Raw genomic sequence first — 18,928 nt, forward strand, 5'->3', positions numbered from 1 at the left:
GACCTGTATGTGCACTCGCATGGTGCACAGATATACACTTAGGCACACACACATACACATAATAAAATAAATATTAAAAAAAATATAGTGCCTTTCACACAGCTTACAAATGGTAGCTTACATTATATGAATTTGTATATATGGTGCTAAATAACATCAAATCAATGCCTCCCATGAGAGAAATGTTGGCGTGTGTCTATGTGTGGACATGTGTGTGCACATGGAGGCCTAAGGTGACTTCAAGTGTCCTCCTCGATCGCTCTCCATCTTATGTACTGGGGCAGACTCTCCTGCTGGGCCACAGCTCTTGGTGTCTGCTCATCTGACTAGTGAGCTTGCTTCTGCTTCTACCTCCTGCACACTGGGACTGTGGGCAGGTCACCACACACCGGAGATCCGGACACCAGTCCTCACGCTTACGGGGTAAGGGCTTGACTCACTGATCTATCTCCTCGTCCCTCCAATGCATGTCTAACAAAATCATAACTATATAACACCCTGATATAGAAAATAAGCAATATACTATCACCAAAACCTGGGGAAATATCTTGCATGACAGTGCATCTTTGTGCCCAAACTCAGGAAGCAGCCCTTAGCTCTCTTCTTAATGTCTTCTGCACCTTGTCAACTTCCTCGTTATTTTACGGTCTCTGTTTCAACGGGGTGGAATGGGTGAGGCTGCCCTGAGTGATAGGATTACAGGTATGTACACGAGGCCTTGTTCTTGGTCACCTTCTTCAAAAACTCCATTAGCCCACTTTTGAAAACAGAAATGTATTTGAAAATCCTCCACTTCTTAAACAGAAAAAATGACGGAGTTAAAATGTGGGCTTTCCTTTGAACTGGGTTATTTCTGTATTTTACCAGCCTCACTATGAATAAACTTGAGTGCTGCTTAGTCAAATGGAACATGTGACTGAACCAAACACAACATTCACAGAAGCCCAAAACAGAAAGTGACTCAAAGCTTCCAATTACTTCTGTGGCCACATTCCCCAAAGTCTTAAGTCGGGTCTCTTTAAACACAGGCCCCACTTGAAGTGTTGTGCGTGCACTCTCTCACGTCTCATAGAGCTCTAATCGGGGCAGATTACCCTCACTTTTCAAATGAAGGTATAAAATGCACATAACATTCATTTAGCAAGTGGTTAGGATGTGACTCTGGTTTGAGTTAAACATTACTGTTTCATGCAGTTTGTTTCTGTCTAGCATTTCAATAACTAGTTATTAGTCTTTCTTCGAGAAAAATCAACCAGTCCTCAGGGGAAATCTTCAAATTATTTAAGCACAGGTGCCTTTTTAGTCTCACTACTGGACACAATCACACGTGTTTGCACATGCTCAATCACTGTTGGTGAAGGGAAAATGAGTATTATTAGATTGTAATCCAGCACTTCATTCTTCCATGGCTTCAGATGGTTAATGGCAACATCATCTGTTTTCCAAGTGGAAAGTCTTGGAGAAAGTGCAGATGACCTCAGGGTTCACAGTGACACCATGATTCTGACTCAGAGTCAGGACACAGAACAGTTGTTCTCTGGGTGAAGGATCCCACTAGGTGTTCTTAAAATTTGGTGACCACACCGTTCAGTAATTTTATCACAGAAAAAAAGAAAATTATACTAAATGAAAGACTGAAATGTACGCTTCAGTTATCCTCTGTTAACCATTTTAGTGAGAATGTGGTTAACTTCTTACAAAGTTTAAATGAAAGGAAAACAAGGCAGGGTAAAAATTTTGGGAAAAAGTCTAATCATTTAAAATTTTAAAATTAGTTTTATTATGTGCATACATGTACGTGGCCACATGTGGCATGGCATGCATGTGGAGGTCAGAGGACACCCACCAAAATCACTCAGGTCATCAGGCATATACCACGAGGAGGTAAATGTCTTTCTCCACTGAGCCATTCACCAGCTCAAGTCTAACCATTTAATATACACAAGTGAAAGAGGACAGATACGAACACTGCATTCATATTGCATGATTTTATTATATGACGTCTGGCAAGCACACTGTAAAACAGGGAAATGGAACCAGGCTTGAGAGCAAATATCTTTAATCCCAGCACTCTGAAAGGAAGACCCAGGAGGAACAAGAAAGAGTTCAGGGCTAGCCTTTGCTACACAGCAAGCTGAAGACCAGCCAGAGCCACATAGAACCTTCCTTTCCTTTTTTTTCTTTTTTTAAAAGATTTTATTTATTTATTATGTATACAGTGTTCTGTGTGTATGCTTGAACACCAGAAGAGGGCATCAGATCTCATTACAGATGGTTGTGATCTACCATGTGGGTGCTGGGAATTGAACTCAGATCCTCTGGAAGAGCAGCCAGTGCTCTTCACCTCTGAGCCATCTCTCCAGCCCATACAGCTTTTCTTAAAATACAAAACATAGAACCACACAAAAAAGCAGGAAAATGGATGGACAGAAGACCAATACAGGAAAAGATGTTTATAAGACTTCCTAGTGTAAACCAAAATGGTACTGTATAACATGTCAGTAAATGAAGCAAGAGATTTAATATAGCATCTCACTTGTGTTAAGGAAAATCAGGAGAGTTACTTGCTAGCTGTGGTGGTTTGAACGAAAATGGTTCCCATAGGTTCATAGGGCCTGGTATCATTTTAAAAGATTAAGATCAATGGCCTTGTTGGAGTAGGTGTGGCCTTGTTGAAGGAAGTGTGTCACTGGGGGTGGACTTTGAGGTCTCAGAAGCTCAATCCACTTCACTTCCTGCTGCCTGCAGATCCTGATGTAGAACTCTCAGCTACCTCTCCAGTACCATGTCTGCCTGCATGCTGCCATGCTTCCCACTATGATGATAATGGACTAAATCTCTGAACTGTAAAGCAAGGCCCAATTAAATGTTTTCCTTTTTAAGATTGCCGTGGTGTCTCTTCATACCCTAAGACATTAGTACACTGCAAATAACATAGCTTTAAAGCCAACTAAACTTCTATTTCTTTTCTTTTTCTTTCTTTTTTTGGGGTTTCTCTGTGAAACAGTCCTGGTTGTCCTAGAACTCGCTCTGTAGACCAGGCTGGCCTCAAACTCACAGAGATCCATCTGCCTCTGCCTCCTGAGTACTGGGATTAAAGGTGTGTGCCACCACCACCCGGCCAGTACGTCTCTTAATAGGTGATTCTAAACGCAGCCAAGCTGACCATGTCGACTAACCATCACACTACAAAAATTGATTATCTGAGATAGTTTGCAACAGTGATGGAAAGCTAACAGACCACGGTAGACATACGATTGATTCAAATTTTAATTTATTCTTTTTATAAAAGCAGCAAAACAGTCAAGAGTCAGTCAAAAGGAACATCCTGTATTATATATAGCTTTCCATCCAAACAGGAGGACTACAAGGGTGTGCACTAAGACATCCACAACCATTTGCTTGTTCATGTTTAAAGCAAGATGTCTTCGCAGTCAGAGCACAAAATAAACATTTATATGGGGACCACCCTTATGCCTAGCAACTTGTAGGAGCGGCTGGGATGACTGCACACTGTCTTGACTACTTGCAATCATCCTGGTAAAAATATTTACATGACTATGACCTCCCAGGGAAACGTTTTTATATTTAGTTATTTCATGAATGCAGAGGACTAAACATAGGCAAATGTTCTAACATCCTCAGAGTTCGTCATTTCAGCAGTACAGATGTTTAAACCAAACTGACAAAAGAGAATCTAAGTTCCCTCAGGAACATCTTGTTTTAAACCTCTACAGCATTATTACCTGGTTTGTTGTTGTGTTTGTTTTTATTTACTCATTTTGTTCGTTTGTTTGACTGCTGAGGAGTGAATCCAGAGCTTTTCACAATAGGTAAGCTCTCTCATCCCTAGACCATATCTTTGTCTTTCTTTTTTTAAATTATTATGATTTTTTATTATTTTATGTGTATGGGTATTTTACCTGCATGTATGTTCACATGCCATGTGTGTGCCTGGTGCTCACTGAGGCAAAGAAAAAAGTATCAGATCCCTGGGCCTGTATTACAGATGATTGGTTGTGACTGCCATGTGATGCTGGAAATCAAGCCCAGGTCCTCTGGAAGAGCAGCAAGTGCTTTTAATTGCTGAGCCATCAACTCTGCAGCCCCGTCTCTCTTTCTTAAGTACCTACCCTTCTACCTCATCTTACCATAGTCATTTCTGTGCATGCTACTTAGTGAGTTAGAGAAAAACTCTATCACCTAAACGGCAATGTGCCTTGAACCCTGCAGATCACAGAGGTGGTTCTGTGATGACAGGTCAGTGTGCTCACAGAAGAGCAAAGCTGCAGTAGTTCTTAACCTTACAGGGCACTCAGCCACTTAAAAAATATCTTCATGGGCTGGAGGGATGGCTCAGTAGTTACTGGCTGCTCTTCTACAGGACCTGGATTCAGTTCCCAGCACCCACATGGTGGCTCACAACCGTCTGTAGCTCCAGTCCCAGGGGATCTGACTATGCCCTTGGACCTCTGTGGCCACCCGAAATGCATGTGGTACACAGACATACATGCAGGCAAAACACCTATACACATAAAAGTAATTTTCTGCTGGAGTCTATGTAAGGACATGGAAGGAAGCTCTCTCTTGCGCTTCCTCCTCACTTTCCTTAGTAAGTCCATTCCTTCACTGCCATTAGAGCCTCATTCTTTAAGATCCTGATGTATACAAAGACCACCTGAAATGACCAGTCTTGTGGACTGAACAACTACTAGATTCTTGGAGCTTCCATTGGTAGACTAGCTGGACCACAGCCTGTACTCCATTCTACAAATAGATGATTGATTGATTGATAGATAGATAGATAGATAGATAGATAGATAGATAGATAGATGGATAGATAGATTGATTCATTTATCATTTCCATTCCTCCAGAGAACCCTGACTAATACAGTAGCCATGAAAAACCATGGGAGAAACATACTTTGCTGAGTGAAAGAAGCTGTGTGACCCTAACTCTACCGCACTCTGCAATGGCGGTTGTTAGAAGCTGGAGATCGGTGGGAGGTGGAGAGTGTTGAGAACACAGGAGAGACTCAGGGCAATGAAACTATTCTGAAAGAGTACAGTCAGAAATGCACAGTATCAGGGCTGGACAGATGGCTCAACGGTTCAGAGCACTGGCTGTTCTTCCAGAGGTCCTGAGTTCAATTCCCAACAACCACATGGTGGCGCACAACCATCTATAATAGGATCTGATGCCCTCTTCTGACATGCAGGTATACATGCAGAGCACTAATACATAAAATATAAATAAATAAAATTTAATAAATAAACACACAGATCCATGCATCTGTTAAAACCCACAGAAAAACATAATGGACAAAAATGTAAACAATGGGTTTTAGTTAATAACATAGCATATCAATATTGGTTCATCCATAGTAAAAAATGTACCACAGTAATGAAAAACAGTAATAGCCAGAAACTGCTGAGTGTGGTGGTGCAAGTCTGTAATCCCAGGAATTCAATAGGTTGAGGCAGGAGGATTCCAAGTTCAAGACCAGCTTAGGTAAAACAGCAAGTCTGTTTCAATAAGAAAAAGAATAAACAGATGTTGAAAAATAACATAATACAGCTCGACAGAGTAGAATAAGGGAACTCTGTACTCACTTTTTCTAAAGACCAAAAACTACTGTTCAATTAATTCCTATCAATTTTTTTCAGAGAAATTAGCAAGATAATTCTTGCTAAAACAAATGCAAGCAATCCAGAATTGACAACAAGATCTTCAAAAGAACAAGGTTAGACCATACTACAAAGCTCCAACAGTCAAGGTTAGACCATACTACAAAGCTGCAGCAGTCAAGGTTAGACTGTACTACAAAGCTGCAACAGTCAAGATTAGACTATACTACAAAGCTGCAGCAGTCAATGTTAGACCATATTACAATGCTGCAACAGTCAAGGTTAGACCGTACTACAAAGCTGCAGCAGTCAAGGTTAGACCATACTACAAAGCTGCAGCAGTCAAGGTTAGACCATACTACAAAGCTGCAACAGTCAAGGTTAGACTGTACTACAAAGCTCCAACAGTCAAGATTAGACCATACTACAAAGCTGCAGCAGTCAATGTTAGACCATATTACAATGCTGCAACAGTCAAGGTTAGACCGTACTACAAAGCTCCAGCAGTCAAGGTAACGTACATGCTCAAATTTGATTTCCCTTCAAAAGACTCACAAGGTATCCACGTACCTAGGCTCAACTATTTACATTTTAAAATGTCAGGGCAATGGCACTGGTGGAGTAAACAAAAATGGTCCCCACAGGTTCATACATTCGAATGTTTGGTTCCCAGTTGGTGGACTATTTAGGAAGGATTAGGAGGTGTGGCCTTGCTGGAGGAGGTGTGCCACTAGGGGTGGTCTGGGGGTTTCAAAAGCCTCTGCCATTCCCAGTGTCTCTCTCTGCTTCCTGCTCTCAGCTACTGCCCCACCCTGCTTGCTGTGATGCTCCCCGCCATGATAGACATGAGCTCACCCTCAGAACTGCAAACAAGCCTCCAATTAAATGCTTTCTCTTTCTTATAAGTTGCCTTGGTCATGGTGTCTCTTCCCAGCAACAGAACACTAAGACGGATACTATACTAAGTTTCAAAAGTAAATAGGTTACTCATAGGGAAGAAGGAATGAACTGGCACCAGGCTTCTTACCAGTACTGTGGGTCCTAGTAGACAATAAAGAAATGGCTTTAAAACATAAAATTCTATTCCAGGAAAACCATCATGTAGGCATAGAATCAGAAAAGGTCTATTTTCTGGTTAGGAATTCAGGAAGGTAGTACTCAGGTTACTTCCCATATAGCCTATCTGAGGACTTCAAGGCATAAATGACACAACATGGGATCCAAGAAACAGTGATTAGCTCAGGAATACACTAATGCAAAGTCTGTGCTGTAGGGAGAAGGGGCCAGTAAAGAAACCCACCCTGACCCTGGAACCCAGAACCAGTAAAAGAAACGCAGCCTGGATCTGGGAACCGAGCCAGTGAAAGAAACACTTTATCCCTGAACCCAGAACCAAAGAAACAATCCCTGACCCTGAAACCAGTATCAAAGAAACCCCCTTTGTCCCTAGAATCAGAACCAGTGAAAGAAATATGTCCTGGCCTTAGAATTAGAGCCATAATGCTAAACAAGGCCAGTGAAAGAAACACAGTTTAGCTCTGAAATCAGTCATCTCTGCCCCTGACCAACTAAACTAAACAAATCTCTGAGGAGAAAATCTTCTTCCTGGAGAAACCCAAGAAATCCTATATAAACCACCCTGCCTGGTCAGTTGTGGGCTGTTCTTTCTCACCGTGGTAGAGGCAGCCACTCTCCTGGACTCCTCCTCCCCAAATAAATCTCTTTCTCAAAAGTGTTGGCTGAAGATCTTCATTCAAAGGTGCAGAGAAGAAGAACTTTGCTAAGACATCCGTTGGGGGACTGAGCAGAACAAACCTTGCAGAGACGTTCCCTTAGGAGACTGAGCAAGGTGGAGCAGAAAAAAATACCAACTTTCCACCTGAGCCAGAGAAGATTGCTACATTTCTGCAGGGGTTTCTCCTTTGGCGGAGTGAAGCAAAAGAAGCAATACCCTGGGCCAGAGAGAAAAAGAAGCAGAGCTCTGCTGGAAAGCCCCTTAGGTGGGGGCTGAGCAAAGTTCAGCTGCAGTGGCTCTCCAGGAGAGGATCAGGATTGCTATATCCTGCAGGGAGCCCATCCCCTACCGTACCCCAGTTCCAGGGATAGCCTGACTCCCCACACAGTCAGGATACCTTTCCCTCCAGAGCTGGGCCGTCCCACTGAAGCTCCAGGGATAGCCTGACTCCCCACACAGTCAGGATACCGTTCCCTCCAGAGCTGTGACACTCACTTCCATGTGCCACAGTCTGCTTCTCAGCCAGGGAGCCTCAGCTGCGTCTCCAAACACCAAAACTAAACCTTCCATTTGAGAGGCAACCCAGATGAAGAATTTACAATAGCACAAGGCATTAATGACTAATGAGGTAGGATAAGGAAAAATAGTCACCCAAGAAGGGAAATGTACCCCCTGTAAATATATAATCAGTGCTAACATAATCATTAAAGTAAACCTTATTTACTGATTGTCAGCTTTAAAATATACTTGTAAATAAAGCAAGGAGGATTCAAATACTGCTAGAAAGCAGAAACACGGGTTAATGGTAACTGACAGAACTCCTAAGTACCGGGCACTGCTCAAAATACTTCACCCTTAACATCAGCCACATGGGTAGGTACTGTTATCCCTGTTTAATACATAGGAAACTGAGGCACTGAATTACTCACTTGTCCAACACTATAAATCCAGTAAATGGATGAAGGGAATGACATGTGGGCAGTCTGGACCCAGAGTTCACATTCCTTTTATTTACTGTGGACCTGTGCACACGTGCACTAGCAGGTGTGTGTGTGTGTGTGTTCGGTGCACAGGTGGAGGACAGCTTTGGGAGTGGTTTTCACCGTTTACCTTGCTGAACAGGTAGCTTTGCTTGTTTCTGCCATTCTGCGGACTCCAGGCTAGCTGGTGTGCCAGCTTCCACGTGATTCTCTTATCTGTGTCTCCTGTCCTGCATTAGGAGTTTGGCTGTTACAGATGTGGGTTGCACACCCACCTACCTCTATGTGGGGGTTCCTGGAATCGAACCTGGGTCATCAGGCTTGCTCACCTAGCACTTTTATCCACTGGTCCACCTCCCCAGCCACAGAGCTCATGTTCTTATTCATTTCTTTCTTAGGTTGGTTTTGGTGAGAACTGCCTCATCCCCCCCTAGAATTGGAGTAACAGGCATGAGTCACAGGCTAATTTTCTTTTTAATTATTATATTAGACTACCTCTCAGGATACAGGTATTACCACCTGTGACAATATTAAAGTAAAAGTCTAGGAAACACTTCATTCCAGACAGATCTGAGGCGGCCCACCATAAGTTATGCTAAAAGTATAAACTACTGAAGACAGCTGGCCAGGTGGTGCACTCCTTTAATCTCGGCACTCGGGAGGCAGAAGGCAGATCTTTGAGAGTGGTTCATGTGAGCCAGAACCACACAGTGAGATCCTGTCTCTAGTGTAATATGATAAAGTACAATATGATACTGATTGCAGTGTTCACAGGACAAGGGAAACGAATTTCTCTCTTTCTGTGACATTAAACATAGCTTGGCCGGGGAGGAACTGGGAGGAGTAGAGGAGGGGAAACTATAAACGGGAAACATTGTCTGAGAAAAGAACCTATCTTCAGTAAAAGGACGAAATTTGGAAAAAAGAAAATTTGGTTTCTTCTGGGGGAGTTGACTGGGAAATCAGACCAGTCACAGGGGTGGGCTGCGCCCAGCGTGGACGGCCAGAGGAGGGGGACTTCAGCAGCATCTTTGGCAGTTCCCTGACCCACAATGTCATGTCACGGTGTCTTAGTCAGGGCCACTATTGCTGTGATGAAACAACAGGGCCAAAAGAGAGTCAGGGAGGAAAGGGTTTCTTCAGCTCACACTTCCACATCCTGTTCATCACTGAAGGAAGTCAGGACAGGAACTCAAACAGGGCAGGATCCTGGAGGCAGGAGCTGATGCAGAGGCCATGGAGGGATGTTGCTTATTGGCTTGCTCAGCCTGCTTTCCTTTTTTTAATGTTTTTATTTTATTTTATTTATTTATTTGTTTGTTTGTTTGTTTTTCGAGACAGGGTTTCTCTGTGTATCTTTGTGCCTTTCCTGGAACTCACTTGGTAGCCCAGGCTGTCCTCAAACTCACAGAGATCCGCCTGCCTCTGCCTCCTGAGTGCTGGGATTAAAGGCATGCGCCACCACTGCCCAGCAATGTTTTTATTTTATAATTAACTTAATTTCACATATCAGCCATGGATTCCCCCGTCCTCCCTCCTCCCCACCCCCCAATCCATCCCCCATTCCCACCTCTTCCAAGGCAAGGTCTCCCCCCTGGGGAGTCAGTCCAGCCTGGTAGACTCAGCTGAGGCAGGTCCAGTCCCTGCTTTCTTATAGAACCCAGGACTACCAGCCCAGGAGTGGAACACCCACCATAGGCTAGGCCCTCCCCATCAATTACTAATTAAGAAAGTGCCCTATATGCCAGATGGTGGTGGCGCACACCTTTAATCCCAGCACTCAGGAGGCAGAGCCAAGCGGATCTCTGAGTTCGGGGCCAGCCTGGTCTATAGAGCGAGATCTAGGACAGGCACCAAAACTACACAGAGAAACCCTGTCTCAAAAAACCAAATAGATAAATAATAATCAGTCAATCAAACAAACAAACAAATAAGTACCCTACATCCAGATCTTATGGAGGCATTTTCTCACCTGAGGTTCCCTCCTTTCAGATGACTCTAGCTTGTGTCAAGCTGACATAAAACTATCTAGACATGGGGCTTTTGCTGGTTTTCCCCTTAATTTGATCATACTTTTGTTTTATTTATATATTTTTTATTCTCTCTTCTTTACCTATCGGTCCTTTGTGTACGTGTTATTGCTTCCAGTTTAGTGTGTTTATGGGATTTTATGAGTGTGTGGATGAGTAGGTCTGCTTCTTGTGCCTTTTCTTGGGCTCTTTCTCTTCTGTTTGCTTTGGTCTATTCCAATGTATTGTTTTTTGTTTTATCATATTGTATCATATTTTGTTGTTGTCCCTTAGAAGCCTGTGGGAAAGTGAATGGATCTGGATGGAGGGGAGGTGGGGGGAACTGGGAGGAGCAGGGGGAGGGGAAACTGTAATCAAAATATATTATGTGAGAATAAAAAACTATCTTTGATAAGAGAAACAATGTTAAGTATTTTAAATAAAGTACGTTGTGTGCATGTGTGTGTTCACACACATGTACACATTGTACAGAAACTAGTGTTAACCTTAGTGACTGTTTCTCAGAAGCCATCTACCTTTGCTTTGGAAGCAAGGTCTCTCTCTCCTTGCGGCCTGGAACTCACAGATTAGGATGGAGTGGCTGCCAACGAATCCCAGGACCTTCCTGTGCCCACCTCTTCAGCACTGAGATTACAAGCACTGTCACAGCCTTTATGTGTAGATGACAGGATCCCCGGCCCCCATGACTGAAGAATCCCCGTTAACACGCAGATGACAGGATCCCCGGCCCCCATGACTGAAGAATCCCCGTTAACTGTTTTACTCCACATAGGATTTACGTTGTGATACCGTCTGAGGTAGACATATGCTCTTTATGTAGGCTCACCCTTTCCACGGTGACTTGTAAGGCTGTCCCCATCATAACTAAGATCCTTGCTTACTCCTCAGCTTGCAGCAGCTCCACACCTCATATTCTATGTGACCCCTAAGGGTCTGCCAGTTCATTTTCCACATTATGGTACTGGTTGAACAGCTATGTTAAAAAGTTCTTGGGGGCTGAGGGATGGCTCAGGTAAGCACTTACCATGTAAGCATGAGGCTCTGAGTTCTACTTGCAGCATACACAGAAAAAGCTGGGCATGGTGGCATGTGCTTGCAATGCCAGCACTGGGGTACAGAGACATTTCTGGCTGGCCAGCCTACCCTGTTCAGCAAGCCTCAAGTCTCAGTGAGTTACCCTGCCTTAAAGAACAGGGTGGAAGCTCCTGAGGACCAGCACTCAAGGCTGATACACACACATACACATACATACATATACACACACGAGTTCTTATCTACTAAAATACAGATTAAGGGGTTGGGGATTTAGTTCAGTGGTAGAGCGCTTGCCTAGCAAGTGCAAGGCCCTGGGTTCGGTCCTCAGCTCTGGGAAAAAAAATAAAAATAAAAAAATAAAAATAAAAATACAGATTAAAACTATGGATAAAACAGTATGGGGATTGGCCTAAAATTAAACAGAGCTAAGGTGAAAACAGCGTAGACTAGTGTAGACAAAATAATGACAGCAGATGTACTAACTATGATGAATGGTTCATAGTCCTCTCTCTATTCATACTTCAAAACATCCTTGGAAATACTCAGGGCTGTGGAGGCAGCTCCCTGGGGCTTGGTGGCCGCTCCAGGTTTAGTTAAAGACCCTGACTCAATGGAGTAAGGCAGAGAATGATAGGGCAGGATACCTGATGCCCTCCTCTAACCTCCACACACACAAGGGCACACACATCACACACATGTGCACTTATAACACACATACACACACATGTGCACCTACAATACACATAAACACACCACACACATGTGCATCTATAACACCCATACACCACACACACATACACCTACAACACATATACACCTGAAAGAAGAGATACAAAATTAGAATCAGCAAATAACAAACTTCTCAAGTTAAATGTTTTGATTTGAAAGGCAGAGTAAAGAAGGTTCTATCAGAGTATGAGATTAACATAACTAAAATTCCAATTTACTAATGAAAGGGAGGAAAATATCAGGAATAGGCACAAACACCAGTTGATCTATAAAAATACAACTGCACTCTCCAGTGAGAATTACAGCTAACTCACACGCTACATGGAAAGCTAAGACAGGCTGTGTGTCTCTCATCCCAAATGTACAATCTGCAAGGCTCAAAACTAAAATTTCCTGAACACTAACATGACATCACAAGTGGAAAATTCCACATCTGAGAGAAATGCTAAAAATACTGCATAAGATCACCCTCAGGCAATGCAAGGTATACATGAAACATAAATATAGTTTGTCTTTCGATTGGGTCCCATTACCAAAGTTATCTGAACACACACACACACACACACACACACACACACACTCTTTCAAAATCTAAAACATTTCAAAATGTGAAACACTTTGACCACAAACATTTCACACAAGGAATATTCAAGCTGTATACATAGTTATTAAATTTCTTAGGCCATAGCCAGTACCTAGAATGGAGGCTACAAAAGAGAGCTGGATCAAAGGGAGGATGGGAAGAGAGGAGAAGCCATGTAATTCGTCAGTAACTATCACACCAGCATGGAGAACAGTAACTGTATGTTGAATGAAAAACCCATGGCTTTGGGGTCAAAAGCAGACCAAATCCCACAGCTATCTCCCGCCTACATGAACCTCCCCAAACAACATACTGTCACTTTCCGTCTCAGGAAAATGAGAGGTAACTACGTTGATCGCCTGGCGTCCATCGGAAAGGATAATTTTCAAATACTTGGAAGGAGAGTCTATAATCCCAGCCAACAATCTGCCTGCAGCCTTGTGAGCAACCCTGACCCAGAACCTCCCAGCTACACTGCTTCCCAGACCCTCGTCCTCAGAGCTTCATGAGATGACGTATTTTTGCCGGAGGTTGCTAGGTTTTGATATAATCTGTTACACAGCAACCAAAAAATAATATGTTATATGTAATAATTTGTCTATTAATTGATAGGCTAAAAGTTTTATAAATATAGTTATTAAGACTCTGCCATATACACTAGATTATAGAGACTAGCGTGCTCATCAGGCATAACAGCACGCTTACACAGCAGAACAGCATACTCTATATTGAACTTCTTGAACCCAACCTTGGTTGGATGGAAGAGAGCCACGGAGATAAAAATCTAAGGCTCAGCACCTCAGGCCCTGGCCCAATGCTCAGACCACATATACTGGCTTTGATTTATTCCACAGTATCTACCTGCCCACAGTCTGTGGCAATAATAACAACAAAAGTTCCTTTAATCCTACCTGAATGAGGCATTTGCTCACGTCGCTAGCGCAGAGTGCTTTGTTACAGCTCTGTGACACAGGGAGACATATCAGGAACATTAGGGAGGCTAGAGTTAGCACAACATAGTCTGACTTCATGGTTCTTCAGAGGAGCCCCACCGTAACTGCCAGGAAGCTAAACACAAAACCAAACAAACAAAAGCTTTGATTCAAAGGCAAGGGGTAGGTCACAAAATCAAACAAGTAAAAAACTCCAATCATAAGCCAAGAATTAGTTGCTTGTGCCAAGACCTTGAGGAATCATTTGAAGATAATTCTCAAAGGTTACTTAAACATTCAAAAATTCAGGCTTGGGTGGCCATCTTTAAAGAAACCTAGAATATTATTCAAACACAGGGATGATGAAAATTATACTGAACATGGGCTAAAGTCCCAGCAATCTGAGGGACTGTATGTTACTATTCAAATTTCAACTTTAGATTTTATTCAAATTCAATTTCAGTGTTTAAATTCATATAAGAACTATTAATACTGCCAGGCATGGTGGCATGTGCCTTTAAATCCCAGCACTCAGGAGGCAGAAACAGGCGGATCTCTGTACATTCAAGGTCGGCCAGAGCTACCTAGTGAGAGTTTGTCTCAAAAAATTATATATATAAAATAACAAAAATTATATATTTTGTTTTGAGGGGATTTATTTTTATTATTTATTTTACCTATAATTTATTTATTTATTTTTGGTTTTTCAAGACAGGGTTTCTCTGTGAAGTAGTCCTGGCTGTCCTGGAACTCACTCTGTAGACCAGGCTGGCCTCCCTCAAACTCACAGAGATCCACCTGCCTCTGCCTCCAGAGTGCTAGGATTAAAGGCATGTGCCACCCACTGCCCAGCTTATTCTTATTATTAAAAAATTGATGTGCATGTCTGTGTGTATATAGACACTTCCGTTCTGCTGCTGGAGTCCAGAAGAGGCCATTGTATCCCAGAGCTAGACTTAGAAAGCTGTTGTGGCCTGCCAGATGTGGGTGCTGGGAACTGAACTCAGGGCTGGAGAGATGGCTCAGTGGTTAACAATATGTACTGCTATTGCAGAAGACTTGAGTTTAGTTCCCAGCATCCATCTGGGGCAGCTCACAATCACCTGTAACTTTAGCTCCAAGGGTAGGGGAGCTGAAGCCTCTGACCTCCTGGGACACCTGCACACACATGCACATACACATCGTTAAAAATAACAAAAATACATCCTTAAAAATATTAATCCTGTATTATTTTAATGCACCTTTTAAATTCCCTGTGTATGTGTACACATGTGCTGCTGGAGGTGGAACCTAGGGCCTCACATGTGTGAGGCAAGGTTTCTACCACAAACGATACCTTCAGCTCCAAGTTTTAAAATGTTAGTATCAAGACAAAACTGTACATGAAAATTATCCTAATGACGATCTCATTTTGTCAGTAAATACTTCCGGGGGGGGGGAATCTACAACCATTCAAATAAATGTACCAATAACAAATGCCAGCAAATTGCCTTGAGAATTGTGGGTAAATGGGAAGATATTCTTTCTGTTAGGACCATAGATTCTTCCATTATTAAGAAGGTATTATAGTACAAAAAGAAAATAAGGGGGGGCACCAACACAAATTTTCACAGGGGTTATAAGTTGGGGCTGGCAAGATGGCTAGGCGGGTAAAAGCACTTGGCTGGCCAGACAGCGTGAGTTCTTCTATTGCTCAAACTCATAACAAGAGAGGACTGCCTCCCTCCAAAGTTGTCCTTTAACACACACACACACACACACACACACACACACACACACACACACCATGGCACAGGTGCACAGGCGCGCGCACGCACCCAATAGTAATAAAATAAAAACTTAAAAGACATGATTGAAGGCTAAAAACAAATTCCCAATAAAATCAATTAAAATAAATATATTAGCTGGGCCTGGGTGAGACATGACTGTTACCCCAGCATTTGGCCAACAAGGCAGGAGGATAATGAATTCCAGGCCAGCTTTACTTCCAAGTTAAATAAACTAAAAATAAGGATAAAAATAAGGGGCTTGCCTTTAATCCCAGCACTCGGGAGGCAGAGGCAGACGGATCTCTATGAGTTCGAGGCCAGCCTTGGCTACAGAATGAGTTCCAGGAAAGACTCCAAAGCTACACAGGGAAACCCTGTCTCGAAAAAACAACAACAACAAAAAGGGAGGGGGGCTCGAGAGACGATGGCTTGATATTTTGAGAGAGCTTGCTGCTCTTGCAGAGGACCTGAGTTCAGTTCCCAACACCCACATCTGGCAGCCCACAACTGCCTGTGAAGTCCAGCTCCGGGATAGAACGCCCTCTTCTGGCCTCCTGCAGCACCAGAACGGAAGTGTTGCATACACACACAGACATGCACATACATTTTTTTTTTTAAAGAAAAATAATAAAAAACAAATCCCCTCAAAACAATAACATCCAATTCTGATGTAGGGAGGGTTAAAAGGTGGACCCTGCTGGCCAGAAAATCATGAGCCGGCGCGACACTGCGGGCTTTGTATGGGGTATGACTCAGTTTTGAAACAGAAAGTCCTGGCGCTCCTGACCGCGGGCACAGAACATTCCGCAGGAGACCGTTAGTAATCCAATTTTCTCGCTCGCTCCCCCCACCGACCCAGCCGTGTCTGTAAGCATCCTGCCTCGGCCACCGATCGCGGGGACCCGCGGACATCTCCGGCTCCCCCGAGCGTGCGCCCGCCGTCCTCCCGGGAGCCAGGTGACCGCGGCGCTCCTCGGAGGGAGGGGCGTCGACGCACCGGAGCCCGGGACCCGGGGTGCCGGAGGCGGCGAGCACCGCGGCCTTTTGTCCCCGCTGCTCGGGCCTCCTTCCCGGCACCCGCTCCCCCGCCGAGCGCCGCGGCCTGGCCCCGGAGCCACCCGTCCGCCCGCTCGCTCGCTCGCCCGCTCGCCCGCCCGCGCTCACCGTGGCCGCGGCCTCCTCCCGGCGGCCGAGCTTCCGAGCAGCTCCCGCGAGCCCCGGCGCCGCCAACACACAGGCCCGCCCGCACCCCCGGCCGCTCCCCGCCCGCCCGCAGGCCCCGCCCCGCCCGCAGGCCCCGCCCCCGGAGCCCGGGCTGGCCACGCCTTCTAGACCACGCCCCCAGGTGTGTGCGCTGGCCCTGGCGCGGAGCCTGGTCCCCGCCGGGGAGCCTTCTGGAAGGTCGGCTGCCACCTGTTGGACGGCTCACCTCTGGCTCCAGCGGATGTGCGGTTTTTTTGGCAACTCTTTTAAGAGAGCGGTGTCTTGTCCCCCTTCATGGTTGCAAGGAAGGAAGCACAAGGTAGATGAGTGGACTAGGACTGACACTTGACCTAAGAGCCGAAGTTACTGGATAAGGGTCTGTCTGTCCCATACTTCAGTCAGTAATTCATGAGAAATGTCTGAATCCTTTAAGTGCCCGGCGCTGCCCTTCCGTCAAAATGGAGAGAAGGCAGCCATGAAACCTGGTAGGGACGGTGGCTAGGTCTAGGGGGGAGACCATGCGGAAGCCTCCGATGGAAAGGGAGGCCCGAGCGGAGCTGGCTTTCATCTCGTGTTTTAGGAAGATGGGGTTTATCCCACCAACAGCTTCCACTCTCCTTGCTTTACCGGAAGGCGGCAGAAGGGAAACAGGCGATTGACTGGGAAGAATAGATGAAATAGGTTATTAGCTAAGAAGTGGCTCATATTGTTGATATTTCATTTTTGTAAAGTAAATATAGGCTTTTTTTTTTTTTTTAAATCGGGGGCTGAGGAGATGGGTCAGTTGGTAAAGTGCCTGCCACATAAACATGAAGACCTGGGTCCAGCTCCGTACTGTCCATGTAAAAGCCAGGCACAGCGGTTTATGTATAAAATCCAGCCCTAGGAGGAGGTGGAGGTAGGAGGATTCCTGGGGCTCACTGAAACTCCAGGTGCAGTGAGAGACCTTGTCTAAAGAGGAAAAAAAGCCACCCAAACCTTATGACGTGAGTTCAATCCTCAAGGTCCACAAGGTGGAAGTAGAGAACCAATTCCTGCAAATCATCCTCTGCAGCAGGAGTAGACACACACATGTGCAAGCACGTGCATGCACACGTGCAGACCTACACACATAAGCACGCAGACCTGTGCTCAGGTGCACATACACACATATGGGTGCACACACATGCACATACATCCACATTTTAAAAATTTTAAAAATAGAGTGATATAAGAGTACCTCATAGACCAGCCATGCACATGTGTACACACTAACAGGTACGGCTATACCCCACACATTAAATAAAGCAGCCCTGAAAACTATGCTAAGAAAATAAGGATCTACACAAATTTCACTTTAAGGATCTTATTCTCAGCATTACTTGCAAGTTACAGAAATTATGATACCCTAGATCAATGGACTAGCTGAACCATTTAAAATGATATTGAAAATCAGTGAGTCTCTAACCTGCTGGTCACAGGATTCTATACTGTTGAAAAACATGGAATGTTCCAATATTTGAAACAATATTTGAAAGTATTATTGTTTTTCGAGACTGGGTTTCTCTGTATAACTCTGGCTGTCCAGGAACTCCATAGTCCAGGCTGGTCTCGAACTCACAGGGATCCGCCTGGCTCTGCCTCCCGAGTGCTGGGATCAAAGGCGTGCGCCACCGCCGCCGCCGCCGCCACCACCACCAGCGGTGTTCCTTTTTACAATAGTGATATTTTGAGAAATTTCTCCGGTGGTATGATAGTTAATCTTGTCAACTTGAATTGAGAGCTGTCTAAGAAGTTTGCAAAATACATCTCTGAGTAAGTTACCAGAGGCAGGACTGGAGGGCTCTGAGCTAGCCAGTAGTTTATCAAAGCTTGACTATGTATTAAGATGTGGAGAACTGAGAAAGGTAAGATCTACCTGGAGGAGGTGAGTTGTTGACAGGATGCCTTTGAAGGTTTTGTTTGGTTATTGTTGTTGTTATTTAAGACAGACTCTAGGACAGTAGCTCTGGCTGTCCTAGAACGTGCTATGTAGGACCTGGGTCACAGACCTCTTTGTTTCTCCTCTTAACACGGTCATATTGGATACATCTCTTTTCTCTGCTTTGCATTGTCTTCTGACTCTTCAATTGGTATTGGTGGCCAAGACTAGCTTGTCAGGGCTGCCCGAGTTCAGGATCTGACTCCAACAATTCTGGTAACTTGAGTGGGATGGGGAATATATTGAATGATTTAACAGAAATATGGATTTGCCAAGTGGAAGGAGGATCTTTTACGTGCCAATCGCTGGGTCAGTCATTGACTATTGCTAAGTATATAAATCTG

The 18,928-nt window shown here is 44.3% G+C and overlaps 1 protein-coding gene across 1 annotated transcript in view; it reads right to left on the reverse strand.

Annotated features, from left to right (window-relative positions):
- Positions 1–16,671, reverse strand: part of Twsg1 (twisted gastrulation BMP signaling modulator 1) — a 37,589-nt gene extending 20,918 nt beyond the window's left edge. The window contains exons 1-2 of the mRNA XM_028873978.2: positions 16,586–16,671; positions 13,632–13,788 (exon numbers count right to left, since the gene is read on the reverse strand). Of these exons, the coding sequence (XP_028729811.1) occupies positions 13,632–13,751 (120 nt within the window). The 5' untranslated portion in view covers positions 13,752–13,788; positions 16,586–16,671. The remainder of the gene's footprint in view (positions 1–13,631; positions 13,789–16,585) is intronic.
- Between the last annotated feature and the right edge of the window lie 2,257 nt (positions 16,672–18,928).

The sequence above is a fragment of the Peromyscus leucopus genome, chromosome 13 (assembly GCF_004664715.2).
Source record: "Peromyscus leucopus breed LL Stock chromosome 13, UCI_PerLeu_2.1, whole genome shotgun sequence".
In the NCBI taxonomy this organism is placed as follows: Eukaryota; Metazoa; Chordata; class Mammalia; order Rodentia; family Cricetidae; genus Peromyscus; species Peromyscus leucopus.